Source organism: Misgurnus anguillicaudatus, chromosome 17, assembly GCF_027580225.2.
Source record: "Misgurnus anguillicaudatus chromosome 17, ASM2758022v2, whole genome shotgun sequence".
In the NCBI taxonomy this organism is placed as follows: Eukaryota; Metazoa; Chordata; class Actinopteri; order Cypriniformes; family Cobitidae; genus Misgurnus; species Misgurnus anguillicaudatus.
Window position 1 is genome coordinate 16,668,671 of NC_073353.2, and position 18,394 is coordinate 16,687,064.

General features: G+C 35.7%; 3 protein-coding genes across 3 annotated transcripts; 2 read left to right on the forward strand and 1 right to left on the reverse strand.

Moving 5' to 3' along the window:
• The first annotated feature begins 441 nt into the window (after window positions 1–441).
• Window positions 442–4,631, forward strand: cryba2b (crystallin, beta A2b). Its single transcript, XM_055214568.2, has 5 exons — window positions 442–651; window positions 771–955; window positions 2,140–2,281; window positions 3,936–4,078; window positions 4,408–4,631. Exons 2-5 carry the CDS (start codon window positions 795–797, stop codon window positions 4,553–4,555), a joined length of 594 nt encoding a protein of 197 aa, XP_055070543.1. The 5' UTR covers window positions 442–651; window positions 771–794; the 3' UTR covers window positions 4,556–4,631.
• Window positions 4,632–6,431: 1,800 nt separating this feature from the next.
• Window positions 6,432–10,766, forward strand: fev (FEV transcription factor, ETS family member). Its single transcript, XM_055214567.2, has 3 exons — window positions 6,432–8,623; window positions 9,103–9,174; window positions 9,454–10,766. Exons 1-3 carry the CDS (start codon window positions 8,542–8,544, stop codon window positions 9,999–10,001), a joined length of 702 nt encoding a protein of 233 aa, XP_055070542.1. The 5' UTR covers window positions 6,432–8,541; the 3' UTR covers window positions 10,002–10,766.
• Window positions 10,767–15,563: 4,797 nt separating this feature from the next.
• Window positions 15,564–17,818, reverse strand: cdk5r2b (cyclin dependent kinase 5, regulatory subunit 2b (p39)). The gene has a single exon (XM_055214566.2). It carries the CDS (start codon window positions 17,506–17,508, stop codon window positions 16,615–16,617), a length of 894 nt encoding a protein of 297 aa, XP_055070541.2. The 5' UTR covers window positions 17,509–17,818; the 3' UTR covers window positions 15,564–16,614.
• Window positions 17,819–18,394: the final 576 nt, after the last annotated feature.

Sequence of the window (18,394 nt, forward strand, 5' to 3'; positions counted from 1 at the left end):
TGATCATGTACTGCATTAAATAACACTTGTGTTATAAATCTAATTATGCTTATTGTATCTCAAAGGGTTGGCATTTAAAAATGTAGAAAAAAATCTATTTAAAATGTCTATAATATATATATCCATATAAACTCTTGTCTGAATCACAGCCTGCTTATAGTTGCTCATGTGTTTATCAAATACTCACCAAAATGTATAAAATGCAGATAACAAATTAAACACAAACAAAAAAACACAGATCAGTGGCGTGTTTTGCAAACTACTATAGTCCTTCTGTAGGCCACCACCACACAGTTCTGGCCAGGAAGAGCATCCACAACGTCACCAGATAGGAACCGCCACCGGGTAATATAATGTCCAAAAATTCTGCTCTATCCGATCAAAGTCTCATGTCAAAGCTTGGCCATTGTAAACAGCCAAGGGTCCAGCATGGGGACAAAATGTGGAGTTTTGATGAGTCAGTGGGTCTAAGACCTCTACAATGGGCTGCACCAGGCTCAACAATAGTGAAGGCTAATGCGGTTTTTCTGTAGGCCGCTGCTGAGTGAGCAGGCCTGGTGTTCATTCTGCACTGAATGAGGGACCATGTGCTATAAAAACACTGGACAAGAGCTTGGCCACCTTTATACTGAATCTGTCCCACCTTAGTATGTAAGTATGTCACACTTGGTTCTTAAAGTGAAACACCACGTTGACCCAAAAACAATAGAATAGATTTGCTTAGTTGGAATTTGGTGCATGAATTCACAAGCTCCTCACTTTTCTCCTAGAACGTGTGGTGACCGGAGGCAACCATGAACCCACAGCAGGAGTTGGAGCAAAGGGGGAAGTTTAGGATGACTGTTTTCGAGGAGGAGTACTTCCAGGGCAAAAGCTGTGAGTTCACGTTTGAATGTCAGAATATTCTGGAGAGAGACTTCCAGAAGATTCGCTCCATTAAAGTGGAAAATGGACCGTAAGTGTAATGACTGGATTTCTTATGTGTAAACGATAAAGAGAAGAGTCGCCCGATGATGATATTTAAAGGGGTCATATTGTGAGATTTTTTTTAAGATGTAAAATAAGTATTTGGTGTCCCCAGAGTGCGTATGGGAAGTTTTATCTGACAATACACCACAGATAATTTATTATAGCATGTGGAAATTGGCACTTTGTAGGCCTAAGCAAAAGTGTGTCGTTTTTGGGTGCGTCCTTTAAAATGCAAATGAGCTGATGAAATGCAAACACTGGTTACAATGATGCTGGTTTGTTGTAATTAAAACTCAATTGTGCTGTCAATTATTTTCTTCCTCTCTTTTTCTCTGCACCAAATGTCAGTGACGTGGTTGGATAGTGCTGATTAGGGGGGCGTTATTATTGTAATTCGCCTTGCTACCTATCTCACAAAACAGGTGAAATCTGAACAACCTAATTTTTAACATGTTTTCCAAGAATGGCTTACCAAATCAAATTTACTAGGTTGTTATTTTTCATGTTTTCTGGGTTGATAAAAGCACCGGGGACACAATTATAGCACTTAAACATGAAAAAGTCAGATTTTCACACTATGACACCTTTAAAATAATATAATATATTATGTATTTTATATATATAAAAAGATGTATGTATATATGTACAGAAGAGGATCATGTGCATTTCATTTCAATACCTAATTGTGGTCCTTATTCCTAATTATTGTATTATATACACACAATCTTATTAGGTATTGCCTGTTTGTTTTATGATTACAAGTATTATTATCATCAAAACAAACATGCTAATGTTAGAACTAATGAGATTTAAATATCTTTATGTGACAATATACCATGTTTGAAGTTAAGACAATATGACAAACAAATTTATATCTTAATTTCAATTCCAGACCGGGAGGTTAAAATGACAGATTTGCACAGAATGTAGGCAAAAAGAGATTGAGAGGCAGACAGACAGCAAAGATAGTCGGTATGGCTGGCAGCTGGCTGCTGTGTTGTAGCTGCCTGTGGTGACAGATCAACTGATAAAAGAACAACAGCAGCTCCATTCAGCACACACACTATTATGTTTGCTTTGGCTTTTGTATCCTGATCAGCAGAGATCATTGCCGTGTAAAATGTTGTTACTTCCTGGATTGTGTTGACTATAACTCTCTCTTTCTCTTAGCTGGGTGGGGTATGAATATCCTGAGTTCCAGGGCCAGCAGTTTATTCTGGAGAAAGGCGACTATCCCTGTTACCAGGCCTGGAGTGGCAATAGCAGTTACAGAACAGAGCATATGCTTTCTTTCAGACCAATTAAATGTGCAGTAAGTTTATTTAACAGGAGCACATAGAGCATACAACAGGGTCCAACTTTATATAAGGTGTCTACTATTTATAAGAAAGAGTGTATGCAGTGTAACTATTGTGTACATGTGTTGTTACATTGTACTTTCATTTAAAGTATCTGTATGCAATTACACTCTTGACCCCACCCCTAATCCTAAACCCCACCCTTAACCATAAATCTACTTTAAACAACGTGTACAATATACACTATTTAAAATAAAAGTGCTTCATGATGCCATACTATTTATGGCTTAATTGTTCCATAAAGCCTTTCACATCCAAAGTACAATGCATTAGAGGGACATTCCACTTTTTTTGAAAATAAACATTTGATTCTTGCCGTTTTGGTGTCCATTCGGCTCATCTCCGGGTCTGGCGCTAGCGGTTTTGGCATGGCTTTGCACGGTCCATTGAATCTGATTGGACCATTGGCATCGCACTAAAAAACAACCGGAGAGTTTTGATGTTTTTTCCTGTTTGAGGCTTGACTCTTCTGTAGTTGCATCGTGTGCTGGGACCGGCAGAAGATTTAAAGCTGCGACTTTACTCTTAAACTGGCGTAATAATCAGTGTCTTTGCTGATGTAACATGGCTGCAGCAGGCGTAGTGATATTACGCACTGACCGAAAATAGTCCCCTTGAGTACTTTCAAAGGCAGGGGACAATTTTCGAGCAGTGCGTAGTATCACTGCGCCTGCTGCAGCCATGTTGCATCAGCAAAGTCCTTGATTATTACGCAAGAATGAGAGTATAGTTCCTGCCATATTTGCCTAGAAGATCGCAACTTTTAATTTTCTGTCTGTCTTAGTACACAATGTAACTACAGAAGAGTCAAGTTTTAAATAAGAAAAATATTCAAACTCTTTGGTTATTTTTTAGCGCGATGCTTATGGTCTAATCAGATTCAATGGATGGTGCTAAGCTATGCTAAAAGTGCTAGCGCTAGACCCGGAGATCAGCTGAAAGGATTCCAAAGCGGTACGAATCAAATGTTTAACTCTGGGGGAGCTTGAAAATGAGCAATTTTTTTAAAAAAGTGAAATGTCCCCTTTAATGCTTTAGGTACATACTTTAAATGAAAGGTGGTTAAAAGATTCTTCACAGCGCTGTCATAGAACAGTGTTTCCCAATCCTGGTCCTTGAGTACTCCTTATTTATTCCTTATTTGGCACTCCTGATTTAACTCATCAGCTTGTTAGAGAGCCATGTTAACCCTTTTTGAATGAGGCTGATGAGTTGAATCAGTTGTTTTAAATAAGGAGACATCTAAAACTTTCTAGGAGGGTACACAAGGATCAGGATTGGGAAGCACTACCACAGAAGAACCATGAAAGAACCATTCAGTCAAAGGTTCTTAGAAGAACCATTTCTTTCATGCCTTTTTATAATCTAAAACACTTTAAAACAGAAAGTTTTTTGGATGTTAAAGGTTTTTATGTTACCATTTAGCCAAAAAATTATATTTTATGGCATTATGAAGCACTTAATGTTTAAGAGACACCAACAACTGAGACCAGCTGTTTGGCTTAAGCAGACTTGAAGTCCAAACCATTGTGAAAGACTCTATCATTGCTGTTAATCGCAATGTTCAATTTTCATTCTCAAGAATTTATTTCATAATTTTCCTGACAGAACCACAGTGACAGTAAGATAACCCTTTATGAATGTGAAGACTTCACTGGACGTAAATTTGAGATGTGTGATGACTATCCCTCACTCCAAGCCATGGGCTGGTGTAGCAAAGAAGTCCCCTCAGTCAAAGTCAACTCTGGAGCGTAAGTCCATCATCCTCAAACGGTTCATCATCAACAACATCCTAATATTAGTTAAACACACACACACACACACACACACACACACACACACACACACACACACCATATATTTTCAATTTTCACCTAATTGTTACTTATTATTATAAATCAAATGCTATACAAAAAACATTAACGTTTATTTCCCATGTGTGATTTTCCAGGTGTTTTCTTTTGTGGTACTCTATTTCTTCGAGACAAATAATGAATCACTTGCATAATGTAGCAGTCCCTGCACGCTGTCTTATTTGTGTGCTGTTCAATAAATGAGATTTGCCCTTTGACTCTGGCAGCTGGGTTGGCTATCAGTTTCCCGGTTACCGTGGATATCAGTACATCTTTGAGAGAGACAGACGGCAAGGAGAGTACAGATGCTACAATGACTACGGCACCCAGGCACACACCAATCAGATCCAGTCTATGCGCAGAATTCAGCAATAAGACAAGTCTCCTTTATGTACCCTCCATGTCATGCCGTGTCATAACAATAGGCAATAAAGACATTATTTAAACTACGCTTAAAGACTGCTTGTTGCAATTTCTTGCTTTTATAAATATGACTACTCTGCTCAAATCATTATTCTCAAACATGGTATTTTGTTGTAATACTTAAAAATGGCAGAACTATTTCTATGTGTTAGATTTGGATTCCTTACTTGTCAAAATGCAGAATTGTTTGACAAATTTGTTTAATAAAGTGGTTGTTTAACGCCAGCTAAAATAATTAAAACTATAGAATAACAGAAATGTTTCATAAAGTTATGTCTTTTGACTAAGGATTTTTTTTTATAAATAAATCCCATGTAAAATTTTCTACCCAGTCTCACAAAATTATGTAGGCTACCTAGTCACGTAATTTTTTGATTCTTTTTCGTGATACTGTCACGAATTTCCGCGGTTTTCGTGATCGTAATTCACGAATTTCTGTTTATGTGTCATTGTCACGTATTGGTTACTCAACTGCTTTTCCTATTTTCAAACCATTTTCGTTTGGTTTAGGGTTATAGATTTGGTGTTTGCATTAGGATGTCACTTGAAGTATTGGTTTATGCTATTTTTCTGATTTATTTATTTTATATATTTTCTACATTTAAAAACATTGTCGCCTGGCGTTAGGGTTAGGAATTGGGTTTGGGTAAGGATGTCATTTTATGTCAATCTTACCCTAAACCGAAGCAAAAATGTTAAGAAAATAGGACAAAACAGTTGAGTAACCAATACGTGACAATGACACATAAACGGAAAATCGTGATACGATCACGAAAAACGCGGAAATTTGTGACAGTATCACAAAAAAGAATTAAAAAATTACGTGACTAGGTATAATTTCGTGTGACTGGGCAAAGTGGTCACTTAAAAATGCTTTTTAACAGTTTTAAAGGATTTCCAGTCTTGATTTTGGGTCAAAGTCATGCATTTCAAAAACATTTTTGTCAAAAATATTTTAGTTTTACTTATAAAAGAAATTAATATATGGACATTTTGCTTGTATTACAGAACTAACCTCTGATCATTATAAACTACGAGTAATTCATTTTAAAAGTAGGTTAATATGTCGCAGTGCCTGGCACGTGCCTTAAACTTTATTTGCTCCCTCTTCTGCCTATAGTTTCCTGTCGCCTTTACATTTCTTATTTTTAAAACGACATCGCTCTTAAAAGTTTAAAGAGATGAAATATTAATGATAATAACAAATGTTATCATCATATTATTAAAGAAAAAATTACTTTTATGCGTGTTTGAGGGGGTGCTCACGTGCTCTCACCAAGCTTTGTCTGGAGCTGTCCGAGGTCCTGACCTCATTTACTGTCTACATGCCGCACATATTAATGTTTCATTATATGATTTGCTGTTGTTCAAATCAGCAAAGACTAATGGTATGGATGAATCCTTTACATGATGATGGTGATAGGGGAAGAGAGTTTATTTTGTGACAATAGGATCCGGGTGTGATTCCGCGTCTTATTTGTTTGTTGTATAACCGCTCAGGACTCGAGCAGTACTCAGCTGCACACACCCACTTACAGCATGAGATCTGGAATACGGCAAAGTTTGTGTTTGAAAACTCGCTTCCACACCCAGTCCAGGATCTCCTAATAAATGTTCAACTGTATACACACCTTTATCAAATACACATTTCATGTCCAGTAGATTAAAAGTGCAGCACTGGTTCCAGTGCAGTGGTTAAAAGGCACGAGTGATGAATGCAGCTGGATCTGAAACTGGGTGCAGTATGGTAGGCTATATCAGGACCGGGTAAGTCAATTTTTAAAGGGAGAAAATCATGGCTTTAACATAAGTATTAGTAGTAAAATTGCTGAAAGTTTATAAAATTTCTAATGACAAATCAAACATTAATACTGGCCATTACTTATCTGCAACTATACCACAACATCTGTAAATTTTTTCACATGCATGTTTATTTCCTTTATGCTTTTTAGGCTTTTTGCTTTCCCTTAATACTTCTTTTTTACCACTTAACAAGTGCTTTAGGTGTGCTCCATGAGATCTGTTTACCTACTATGATAAACGTCATTTGGGCGTCCTGCGTGGACTTTTTTACATTGCCTTGCATTCTAGGCTTGTTTTATGTTGCCTGCGATCTTTTTTATGACTCAGGCAGCTAAAGCAAGTCTGGGAGGCTCGAGACAACACGACATTGCGCGAACCGGAGAGGGACACGTGGACGAGATGGAAAGTGTTACAGCTGTTTGAGTGGTTCATGTAGCATAAAGCTACCGCAGGATGCCATAATTTCAATATAAATAAAACAGAATCATGTAGATATACAGATTCAGAAAGGTAGACCGTGAGTTTTAGGCTAAACCCATCACTTTAACCATTGGCAATTAGGCCTAACTACAGTGGGGGATGGTAGCACTATAGTGTCAACGAATACAATAAAACATTGCATAAATTATTTCACAAATTGTCTGTACAGTTTTGAAACACATACAGACTTGTAAATTACATTTTATTATGCTATTATTACACTGTAAAAATATTTGACCATTAAATCATCGTGGCAACATAAGTTTAATTAGCCTATAAAGTACTAAAAAATGTAAGGCTGCAATATGTTGTTATACAGTGTATGTGTTAAAGATATATTTTTGTATAATGTTAGAATATTGCTTAATATATAATATGTGTATTAAAGGGGCCTCTAAAACACACTCTTTGTCTTCTATGTTTTTAATAAAACTTATTCATTCTAAACCTGGTAAAATGTATATGTGTTCAGCATGTAAATGCTTAAAGTAATGTAGGTTTTTATGGGGAATTACGTTACAATTATTGAATCGTTTTGGTTCCTGCTTTAAATTAATATAAAAATTTAAACTGTTATGTTTCCTAAAGGAAAGTTTCCAGTGGTGGGGACCACATAACAACGGTGCACTTCAGACTTATTTCCACAGTTTTAGGATAATTCATTTTAAATTACTTTTATGGGACTAAAACAGTTACACCGACTAATCCAACAATTACTTATTTCACGGAGCAGCTTTGAAACTTTAAACAAATATTTGGACCCCTGTCATCAACTTAAATAATAAAAAGACATTATAAATAAATACACAATTATGAAAAACAATAAATAGACAGACATTATCAAATGTTTACATTAGCTCATATAAAACAAAAATAGCAGCTTCTTCTCTTTAGCTTCTTCATGACTCTTCATCATGTTGACAAGCCAGTGATAAATGGCCTAAACCCATCAAATGAGACCACTATTGTGATTTTTTCCCACCCTGCATAAAACAACCAACGATTCCAATTTAAAGATTATCATATGAGTGAAATTTCCAGAATTGTCTTAGATTTTAGGAGAGTTTAATTTAAATTACATTTTTTAAATGATTTATTTTAAGGGTGTTTTAAATGCCCCTCTGGCATGTTTAGACAGAGGTCTAACAGGCCAACTGATCATAATGCAGTGCTCAGGGTTTACAATATCATTTCACATCTATTGCGTATTAAAGCAACATAAGTTTGGATAAAATGTTCCTGTTTACTGTTATGCAGTGAGGCGTAGTTTAAAGGCAAATATTCTCTTCCAACATTGAACATGCCTTTCTGTTTGCTAAGGGGTAAAAGGCGGAAAAGAAAGAGGATCTGAACCGGTTTCCATGTCAAACACTTCAATTCTCCATAGAAACTGTGATCTTAACGCAGAAACTTTATTAAACCTTGATGGTGGATTGATAAGGGCGAATTTCTATCGGTTCCTTTTTATTGTGGAGACGGGGAGGGATGACAGAGGTAAATTGCTCTTTTAATTAAACCAATGCACCGAAGGAAATTGCTGTCTGAATATTGTCTCAGAGATGGGGCTTGCGACAGTTGCCTGGAAACTTCAATCTGTCTCACATTTATTCCAGATCACAGTTTTGAGATAAAGTTTAATAAAAATCTTTGCGCCAATGAAAGCCAACGCTTTCACGTCCACCACCACAATGCGTCAGAACTGCGGAGGAAGCCTTATGTTTAACATGTATCTCTCAGGTACGAAGTCTTTTTGTGCATAAAATGAGAAATAGTGCTTAAATGATTGAAAGAGAAAAAGGGATGCTAGGGCTCGCCACGCTGCGCACGCTGCGCTCTAGTGCCGGATGACTTTTTTATCTGGAACGCGTGTCCTCTTTTGTCGGAAATCGGATATCCTTTTTCCTGGACGCGTTTCCTGACCTCAGCGCTGAAGTTAGGCAGAAAATCTGGACAGATTCTTTGAGCAGCAACACAAGAATACTAGCAAATCATAAGAAGAGAAGATTTATAGCAAATTATTACATATGCGCAATTTAGTTTCTCTAATAAGTTTGTTTATTTGTAATTTGGATGTGGATATGTTTAATGCATTAGTGGATCTATGGAGTTTCACTCATGTTTTAATTTTTTTAAAGATATTTTAATGTCAACATTTACAAAATGGCCTGAGTAGCTGGATACTAATTATAAGTAGTCTATTTAAACGTTTCTTCCAGACCATACGGAAAATCTACTGAAGGAAAGCAAAAGCTCTACCTGGACCCCCATCAACACCGGCGTGCAAAAAGGTGCCTTTTGCCATGCATTGATTTATGTGTTAACTGATAATTATTATAAAGCAACGAATATCGAATATTCTCTATTTAGCGAAAACATTTTACTAATAATCGTATTAATACACTTATAGTATGCGAAAATGTTATTTTTAATATAATTTTATTCTGCTTTATAATTTTAAATTTATTTTTCTTTAATAGCCTATATTTTTATATTATATTAATTTTGCTTTTGTATCACACATTAACAGATTGTATTCAAATTGTTTCTACAATTATGTTTCTTTTCAGGAAGTGGACAAATCCAGCTGTGGCAATTTCTTCTGGAGCTTCTGTCAGACAGCACGAATATGTCATGCATCGCCTGGGAGGGGACCAATGGAGAGTTTAAACTGATAGACCCGGACGAGGTCGCCAGACGGTGGGGGGAACGCAAGAGTAAACCGAACATGAACTATGACAAACTGAGCCGAGCTCTGCGCTATTACTACGACAAAAACATCATGACCAAGGTGCACGGAAAGCGCTACGCCTACAAATTTGACTTTAACGGCCTGGCACAAGTCTGCCAGCCATCTTCCACCGAACAAGCTATTTATAAGTTTCAGAGCAACTTCGCTCCTATCCAGTTTTCAGGCATTTCCAAACTCAATCTGGTTGCTCCAGGGGTCGGACCATCAGGGTTCTCTTACTGGCCCGGATCTCATCCGACTCTCTACCACAGCCACAACCTACAACCACCAGGGCCATTCGGTGCCGTTTCTGCGTCGCATTTAAGTTGCGTTAACAATATCAATAGTTTAAATAACTTGAATAATATCAATAATCACTATAACTGATTTTATGCCTAAAAATGCGCATACATACACGAGACCAATATTCAATAGCTCAACTGATATACACTATACGATGCGGGAATAACCCAGCAAATAAGACGTTATTATTTGCAATAAATTCATAGGTCTAAAAATTATTATTTTGAGTTGTAAATGTTTGAGCAAATAATTTAGTCGATAGATCAACACCGGTCACCTTATGTAATTTAGCGCCATCTAATGGAAAATAAACAATAATAACATATTCAACCAATTTGTCGTGTTGATCATTTTCACCAGTTTAAATAATTTAGCTTGAATACGTGCTAAAATTCCAATATTGGACTGATGCAGGCTGTGTAAAAATATTGATTTATATTAATAAATAAAAATGTATTCGAGGCTTGATTATGCCGTCGTGATTAAGAACAAAAGGTAAGCCAAAATAAAGCTTGAAGAAATGATATGTATTACATAACTACACTTTTGTAACCAAGCAAATATACACTAAGCACGTGCATTTGAATACTGTACATTTAAATATCCTACTGTGCACTACGTTTTTAATTAATTAAATTTATTTTATTTAACGACGACGAGCGGTTTAGGTCTAAACAATAGACTAACAATTGCAATTGAAATCGAATAAATTGCAAACAATAACTATGAATGTGTTTCATTTGTATGTATTCATTTATGAGGACTCACGGTTTGTCGCGGTTCTTCTTGGTTATTGCTACATGTATTTTACTTGAAACATACATTAAACTAATTCATGTAAATTAGTAGGCTATAACGTATATTATTTTTTTTAACTAGGTTATATGTGTTTATGTGTATGTGTGTGTGGGTGTTTGGTAGCATATTTGGTTGCACAAGAGCTGGAATAAAATTCGTCAAACACGTCATGTGAGACTAGACAACGGTTTTCACAAGGAACACTATTAAAGCAAAACTATATATCAATTTAGCATGCAATTTTTAAATAGGCAAAATGTATAGAAAGGAGTAATGGTGCACGAGCGTGTAGACATACATCTTGTTAGGGACAATGTAAAGTGTTACTACAAATCTTTTTTCTGAACTGAGAGACAGCATTTTTCATTAATTAATTTTGTGTGTCCTTATTGATAAAACAGCATATAAATAAAGTAAATGAAGCAAAATGATTTATGTTACCGTAAATAATAGGAATCGGAATTAGCTGTAGTTGTATACAGTATGTGGCATACAGTTTTGCAGTCATGGCACAAGAGGGCGCAATCTAGCTGTATACTCGAACATAGTATTATCATAAGAAAGTGAACATTAAGGACTTACTTTTAAGCTCATACAAAAATACTAAAAACAAACTTGGGAAACTGAGAAAAGAAATATAAGCTTTTTCTGTAACCGAGACTAGCCACACTAGTACATATGAATACTAATAATATGCATTACAATTAAAACAAATGTCCATGTTTCCTTGTTAATGTGGCTAGTTGTTTATTGAATAGTTAAGGAATTTCTTCAACATTGCTTTGAATTGTGAGTAGACTGATAAGTCCCGGCAGTGTGACTTGCATGCCAATGGCAACTCCATTGGGGTCCTCTATTTTAAACACGATTTGTTTTCACTGACACACTGGACGTATTTCAGATCCAAATCTGACTTGGCAAACAGACTTCAGCTTAAGGAAAGTCTTCTCGGAAAGAAAGACTGTGTGTTTCCATTTAGCCAAGGTGTCGTGTTTATCAGCGAAAGAGATTTGTTGCAAACAAAGTAATTTCTAAGATCCTCCTCAGAGTAAATAAAAACTAGATATTTAAATGACATGATAGCCAGCTTCAGAACTAAATGATTGAATAGGCCTTAAAAAAATACCTTTGTTGTTTCTTTTATTATGCCTTTTCCAGTGTTAAATCTTAAACAATTATTTAAAAGAACAACATGCTAAAAGTTTTTAATTTAAAATTATTTAAATGAATTTCACTTTATATGATCTTATATAACCCCAAAAGAAAGCCCCAAAGGTATGCCACTAAAATGTTCGTTCAGTTTCCTAAAGTTAAACATATGAAAAAATAAATAATACTATTTAAATGAATAAAGAAGAAATGAGTAATAAAGTCTGTTGAAAATGTAGTGACAGGTTAGTAAAGGTCCTAATCTATATATAAACCCTGCCCTCTGTAGGCCTTCTAAGTACACCCTGAGCTAAATCATTCCTATAATAAGCTCACCTGAGCTGTAGTGTGTCGCTGCTGTGTAGGTGAGGAACATATAACAGTTAATCTGGAAATTATCTGTGCTAAGCTTTTGCATTACACAGTGAGGTGGAAAACATTTTATTCAATCTTATCGTACATAATGGAAATATCAAAACCATGCAACCATATGCTGTATCGTTATGTTTTCTTCTTATATTTTCCTAACTAATATTCACCCTTATGTGAATATTTTGAGAGAAATATTATGCCTAGTGCTACTCATGAGTAATCATTATTATTAAAGTGAGTCAGGGACAAATCATAACAATAAAGGGAGTTTTACAGCAATCAGTCTAACTCAGCACTGTTACGAGTTAAACGCCCCGCAAAAACAACTGAAATCATTGTAAAGCAAGCTTTCTAGTAAATTTAACATTTGAAAAGTGTTGCCTCAATGAGCTGTACTGTTTTGACTCTTTCTGTGTCATTCACTGACCAACTTCCAGACAGTGGGTGGTACTGAATGCGTCATCTATTTAAATCAGTCATGAAACAACCATATGTCTTTCTCAGCCAGAGAAAGTGGAACAGTATGTGTTATTTATTTTTCTTCTCAGTTAAATCCTGTATGTTGTCGAACTGTTAATTTACTATACACTATACACGGTCCTTAGCTGTCACTGGGGCAATGCTTTGTACCTAAAAAGTTCATAATAATCCATCAGCGTTACACATTGGTACCAAAGAGTGCTATTAGTACCTAAATGGTACATATTAGGTCTTTTTAAACAGCACTGCCCCAGTAAGAGATATAATACACATGTTGACAATTTTTTCTGTCAGTGTACAAAGGTTGGGAATCAATAGACTATATCCTGTTTATAAAAGAGTAATTACATTTTGATCTCCAACCTGAGATAACCTGTTACTACTTACTTGTGATCAGTAAGTGGAAAGCATTAGATAAGCCTTCTATAATATATCTAAGGCATACTGTGAAAAGGTCAGGACAACAGTCACTAAAGAAAGCCTGCTGACAGATTAAGGAACAATTTAAAATAGCACACAAAGAACTAATCTTTCTGGGTAATCTGGGTTGAAACAAACAAAATGTCCAAAACATCCATTGATTACAACAGATTCAGAACTCTAAGAGAAATTATTCATAAAGGACCAGGACATTGCCAAACAATGTTCATTCAGTTTTATGAATCACCAAAAACAACTAGCTGTTGAATGAAACACACTTTATTTTACAGTATGTGTACTTACCTTGTACATTTATTGTAAATGTGTGGTACTTACTTGGTATTTAAATGGTATCATTACTGCACACTTTTTCAGTCAATTTTTTTAGCTTCATACACTTGCAACACTTCATTACATGGACGTAGTGTCATATGACGATGTCTTAGTACTGATGCAACAAAGAAGACAACATCATCAAGAAATAAAGAAGTGTTGTGAAGTTCTCCACAACAATGCATCTTATTTTATGGTCTTATTAGTTAATATATCTCACAGTGGCATATGCATACTACTACATATGTAGGTCATGTGTAATAACTGTGTAATATGCAAAACTATATTTTACAGTCCTGTTTCCATGCAGTTACTGTGGACGTACTGGTGAATGTACCCAGTAGTTATAATGGTTGAATTTAAAAGGTACAATATAGGACTAAGAGTACAAAGACGGCACATCAGTAATGTTTGTTATTAGTTATCATATAGGTACACTATAAGTGCCTTTTATTAACTTACACTTGCCTGGATGTATCATACTGTATGTGTATATACAATTTGTAAGTACAGTAATGTTTCTTATTAGTTACAGTATACATATGAGCCAGCCATTAACTTACACTGGCCTGTATGTATTACACACTTACAATGAATGTACATACAGTTTGTAAGCACAGTAGTGTTTGTTATTAGTTATCATGTATGTACAAGTACCTGTCATTAACTTACACTTGCCTGTAAGTACTAGATACTTATATTGTACATTCATTTGTAAGAACAGTAGTGTTTGTTGTTAGTTAAGTATACATTATACAGTATATAAGTATGTATCTTATCCATTACTTATCTAGAGTTACATCATAACTACCAAGTATGTACCACTGGTAGTACAGTAATGATATCATTTAATTACCATGTAAATACTCAAAAGTAAGTACTACAAATTTGTCTGTAAGCACAACATACTTACGTACAAGGTAAGTACACATACTGTAAAATAAAGTGCTACCATAACAACATTTTGACTTTGCTTTTTATGTACACTTTCTGAAGAAAAAATATTAAGATTTGTACTTCAGCTGTCACTGGGACAATACCCATTCCTGTATCCATACCATAATAGTACCCATTTCCTAATAAGTACAGACATGCATTTGGTACCAATATGTACCTTTAAGCAGTGTATTTTGTCCAGTATTTACCCATTATGGGTCAAAAATAACCCAGACATTTTTAGAGTGTATGTACCTCTAAGGTACAGCACATAAAGAGTCCCATATTTTGACATTTTTTCGGACAATGTAGACTTTTATATTGCTATACATGACTTTTCAATATACAAGATGACTACCACAGGGAACCGAATTAAATTGTGTAGACTAAATTTGGCTTTAAAGTCAGCTAAATGTTCCTAATGGTTCCTTTATCAATACATTTGTGAAAACTACTCAAAGACACAGAATAGCGTTATTGATGTATAATGTATGTGTGTGTGTCCATCCATCCACAAGATGTTTAAAGACAAAGCATGTGAGGTTCCCCAGTGAATGAAAAACAGAGAGATGTTGTGGTTGCTATAGCGACAGACTTAAGAGATGAAGCTGGCCCAGAGAAACCCTTCTCACAAACTGCAGCACATTCCAGCCAATGAACTCTACGATCATTCATGTCAAGTGTTTTCATTCACAAATCTCCCGAGACTCTCATTCCTACTTTTAAATGAATGGAATTGGCTGCTTATAAAAAATAGTGACATATTAAATTGTGAATCGACCATTACAGGTGGACTGTAAACATGACTGATTATTAAATTAGCATTACATCTAAATGAATAATCTTAAAACACGGTATGATTTGTAAATCTTTCATTAGGAATTGCTTCACAACAACACGTATGAGATGCAAGGCATTATGGAGAATGTTCCAAAGATTAGCCAAAGAGAGAGTGAACAGCTTAAGTTTATGTTATACAATTACATCATCCTCTTTTTTTCAAAACAGCATTTGGTCAATGCTATTAATAAACCCAATACACGCATTATGGATCATTAGAACCAGTCATACTGGCATTTATTTCATTTAAGAAGAGCATCAAGAAACCATGGCAAATAAAATAAACTCCAAGCATGATCATCTGATATTTTCAACCTTACATAATACATGGATTGGCACATAAGAATTCTCAGTGATGAGACAACGTTTTCAAGTTTTACATTAAAGGGATAGTTCTCCCAAAAATGAAAATTCTGTCGTTATTTACTTACTTTCATGTTGTTACAAACCTGTATACATTTCTTTGTTCTGATGAACATGAAGGAAGATATTTTGAGAAATGTTCGTAATCAAATCATTCGTGAGCCCTATTTACTTCCATACTATTCTCTTTTCCTACTATGAATGTGAACGAGGAGATGTTTACAAACATTGCTTAAAATATAAGAATATAAGAAAATAAAAGAATTCATTTTTGGGTGAACTATCCCTTTAAGATCGACATCTGTCAATAAAACAACACAAACAGATCAGCACCATGGATAGTTCCACTCATATCTGTTAAGTGTATTTTTGTCCATTGTAAGATAGTGTTGCTACCACCTATTTTAAGTTTATACATATTTTAAAGAAGAAATACAGGGGTATATTTGTAACCAACAATGTGGTCAAGCTAAAAATGAAACACAATGTACATGTCATGATAATACAAACAAAACCAAAATATATATCTTTTGATCTAAAATAATTTCTCTGATCTCAAGGAAGGCAAACAATGAAAGATTAAGCTGACAAGTGTAAAATAAAATTGTGTTTATACATTCCATCTTTATGACTTTTGCGACTGTATAAATCTTTACGACATACATTTATCTTCAGCTACACAGGTACAAGCCATGGTGATATTAAACACTGTATAAACAACCACTAAAACTGTGACATAAATATTGTAAAACTAAATCCCAATCCACTGCGCACTGCTTTTAACCCAAGTTGGTTTAAATTGATCCAGAAAATGTCCACATTAGACCCAAACATGGAATAAAACAATCCATAAGTTAAATTGAAACCAACAGTTGCTGTGAATTGTCCATATTTACCCAACGATATGTTTTTAAAACAGCTCAGCATTTTTTGTGCAAGTTCCAGTCAACATGAATCGATCGCAATCGAATTCAATAAATCAGTGTCATTGATTACGGCATGCTCTCTACCGGTCCACTTCACATGCTTCTGTCTTGTAATCCCCTTCATTTTTCAAATCTTGAAAAACCTCTGTGAAAAATTGCGAATCGATATTAATCTGCAGCATTTTGCCACTTAGTTTATTGATGACATTCAAAGATCGCTCCCAGAACAAGTCCATATTGGTCTCTACCATGAAGGGCTTGATGGGATAAGATATCTCGTTCCCTATGTAGGAATATGCAAGATACAGGCAGGTCTGAAAGGTCCCTTGGAGCTCACGTTGATTGTCAATATCATCCGTCAGCGTTTCTCTACACAGCAGATAAACGAACACGAGAGTGGCTGGTGTGATGAACCCGTGATCTTGCCAGCCCTGCAACAGCAGAGTCCTGTCTACGTTTCGAAACCAGCCAATGACCTCGTTTGGACGGAGTTCCTTCAGTCTGAAGCATCGTTTGCACGTGAACTCACCAAGGCACCGGAGCAGCTCGCCGGTGGAGGCCTGGACGATCACGCGCCTCGGAGAGATGAGCGTCGGACTGCTGGGCTGTTTTTGAACCGACACCAGTTGCTTCGGCTTTGTGGATAACGGTTCCTGATCGAGATTATCTTTGAGTCCATTAAGTCCATTTTCAGTTTTCAGATCGGTGTTGGTCGATCTCTTTAAGTTTTCGTTGTTCAGACGCTCGAGCGCTTGAATGTCACCGGTAACAGGTGGATTCGGATTAACTTTCTTGACACCTATCGTTTTAGCGGATGCAGTCACAAATCGTTTAAATGCGAGAGAGGACACGATCATCGACGGCTTCCTTAAACTCTTCTCTATTTTCCCGTTGGCTTCGCACGCCGATGCACCTCCATCATCCAGAATCGTCACCTTATTTGATACAGGGGATATAGAGAGCACCGTCCCCATTTCTCACACTGAAATGTTATTCATTCAGTCCAGAAATGTCCCTGTTGAGTTCGATCGTATCGGGTCACAAGTGCAGATCCATCCATCAGATCCACAGGATTTGCTTTGATAAACACCCATGTACGCAGTTGGACCGACATTCCATTGAAAAGGTTCAGAGTAAATTCCAGAACAGCCCTTCAGTTCTTTGCTTTGCCTGGGTTTGTGGTGAGCCAAAGCAACATGACATTAGCCTCTGTTAAAGCGGATTATCCCATGTTGCTTTAGTTATCCAACCTCAGAGCTACACAATAAGACTGACAGACTGAAGCACCAATGGAAGTAAATGTCTGTATGGCCACATTATCTTCCAGAAGGTTAAATTTTTAACTGCACAAGCCAAGTGCAGCTTTGCTATTTTTAACTCTGTTTTCTCCTCAACCCATTTGGTACCATGCCCAAATTAGAAAATCCTGCAAGAAATGAAAAATAAAAATCAGATAATAATAAATAAATAGTGTTTTGGTAATATTTATAAACTGAGTCAAGCATCTAAATACCCGTTGCCTAAAATAATAAAATATATTCACATATAGGTCTAATATATATTTACAGTATATATATAAAAAGCATCTGCTAAATGAATAAATATAGTGTAAGATGTAATTTACACTACATTTAAATGAATTCATTTAGCAGTTGCTTTTTACAAATGAGATATACTGTATAATATCTCAATACATAACTGCATATTGCCTTTGTTATTTCTTTCCTATAAAATCAAATGAATTGCTCTGTATTTTGAAAGAAACAAATATTAAGTGAGTGATCTTTATAGTCTTCATGTTATTAGAAAACCCAAATTTATCCCAGGATAAAATTGTTCCATTTTATTATTAGATCTGGA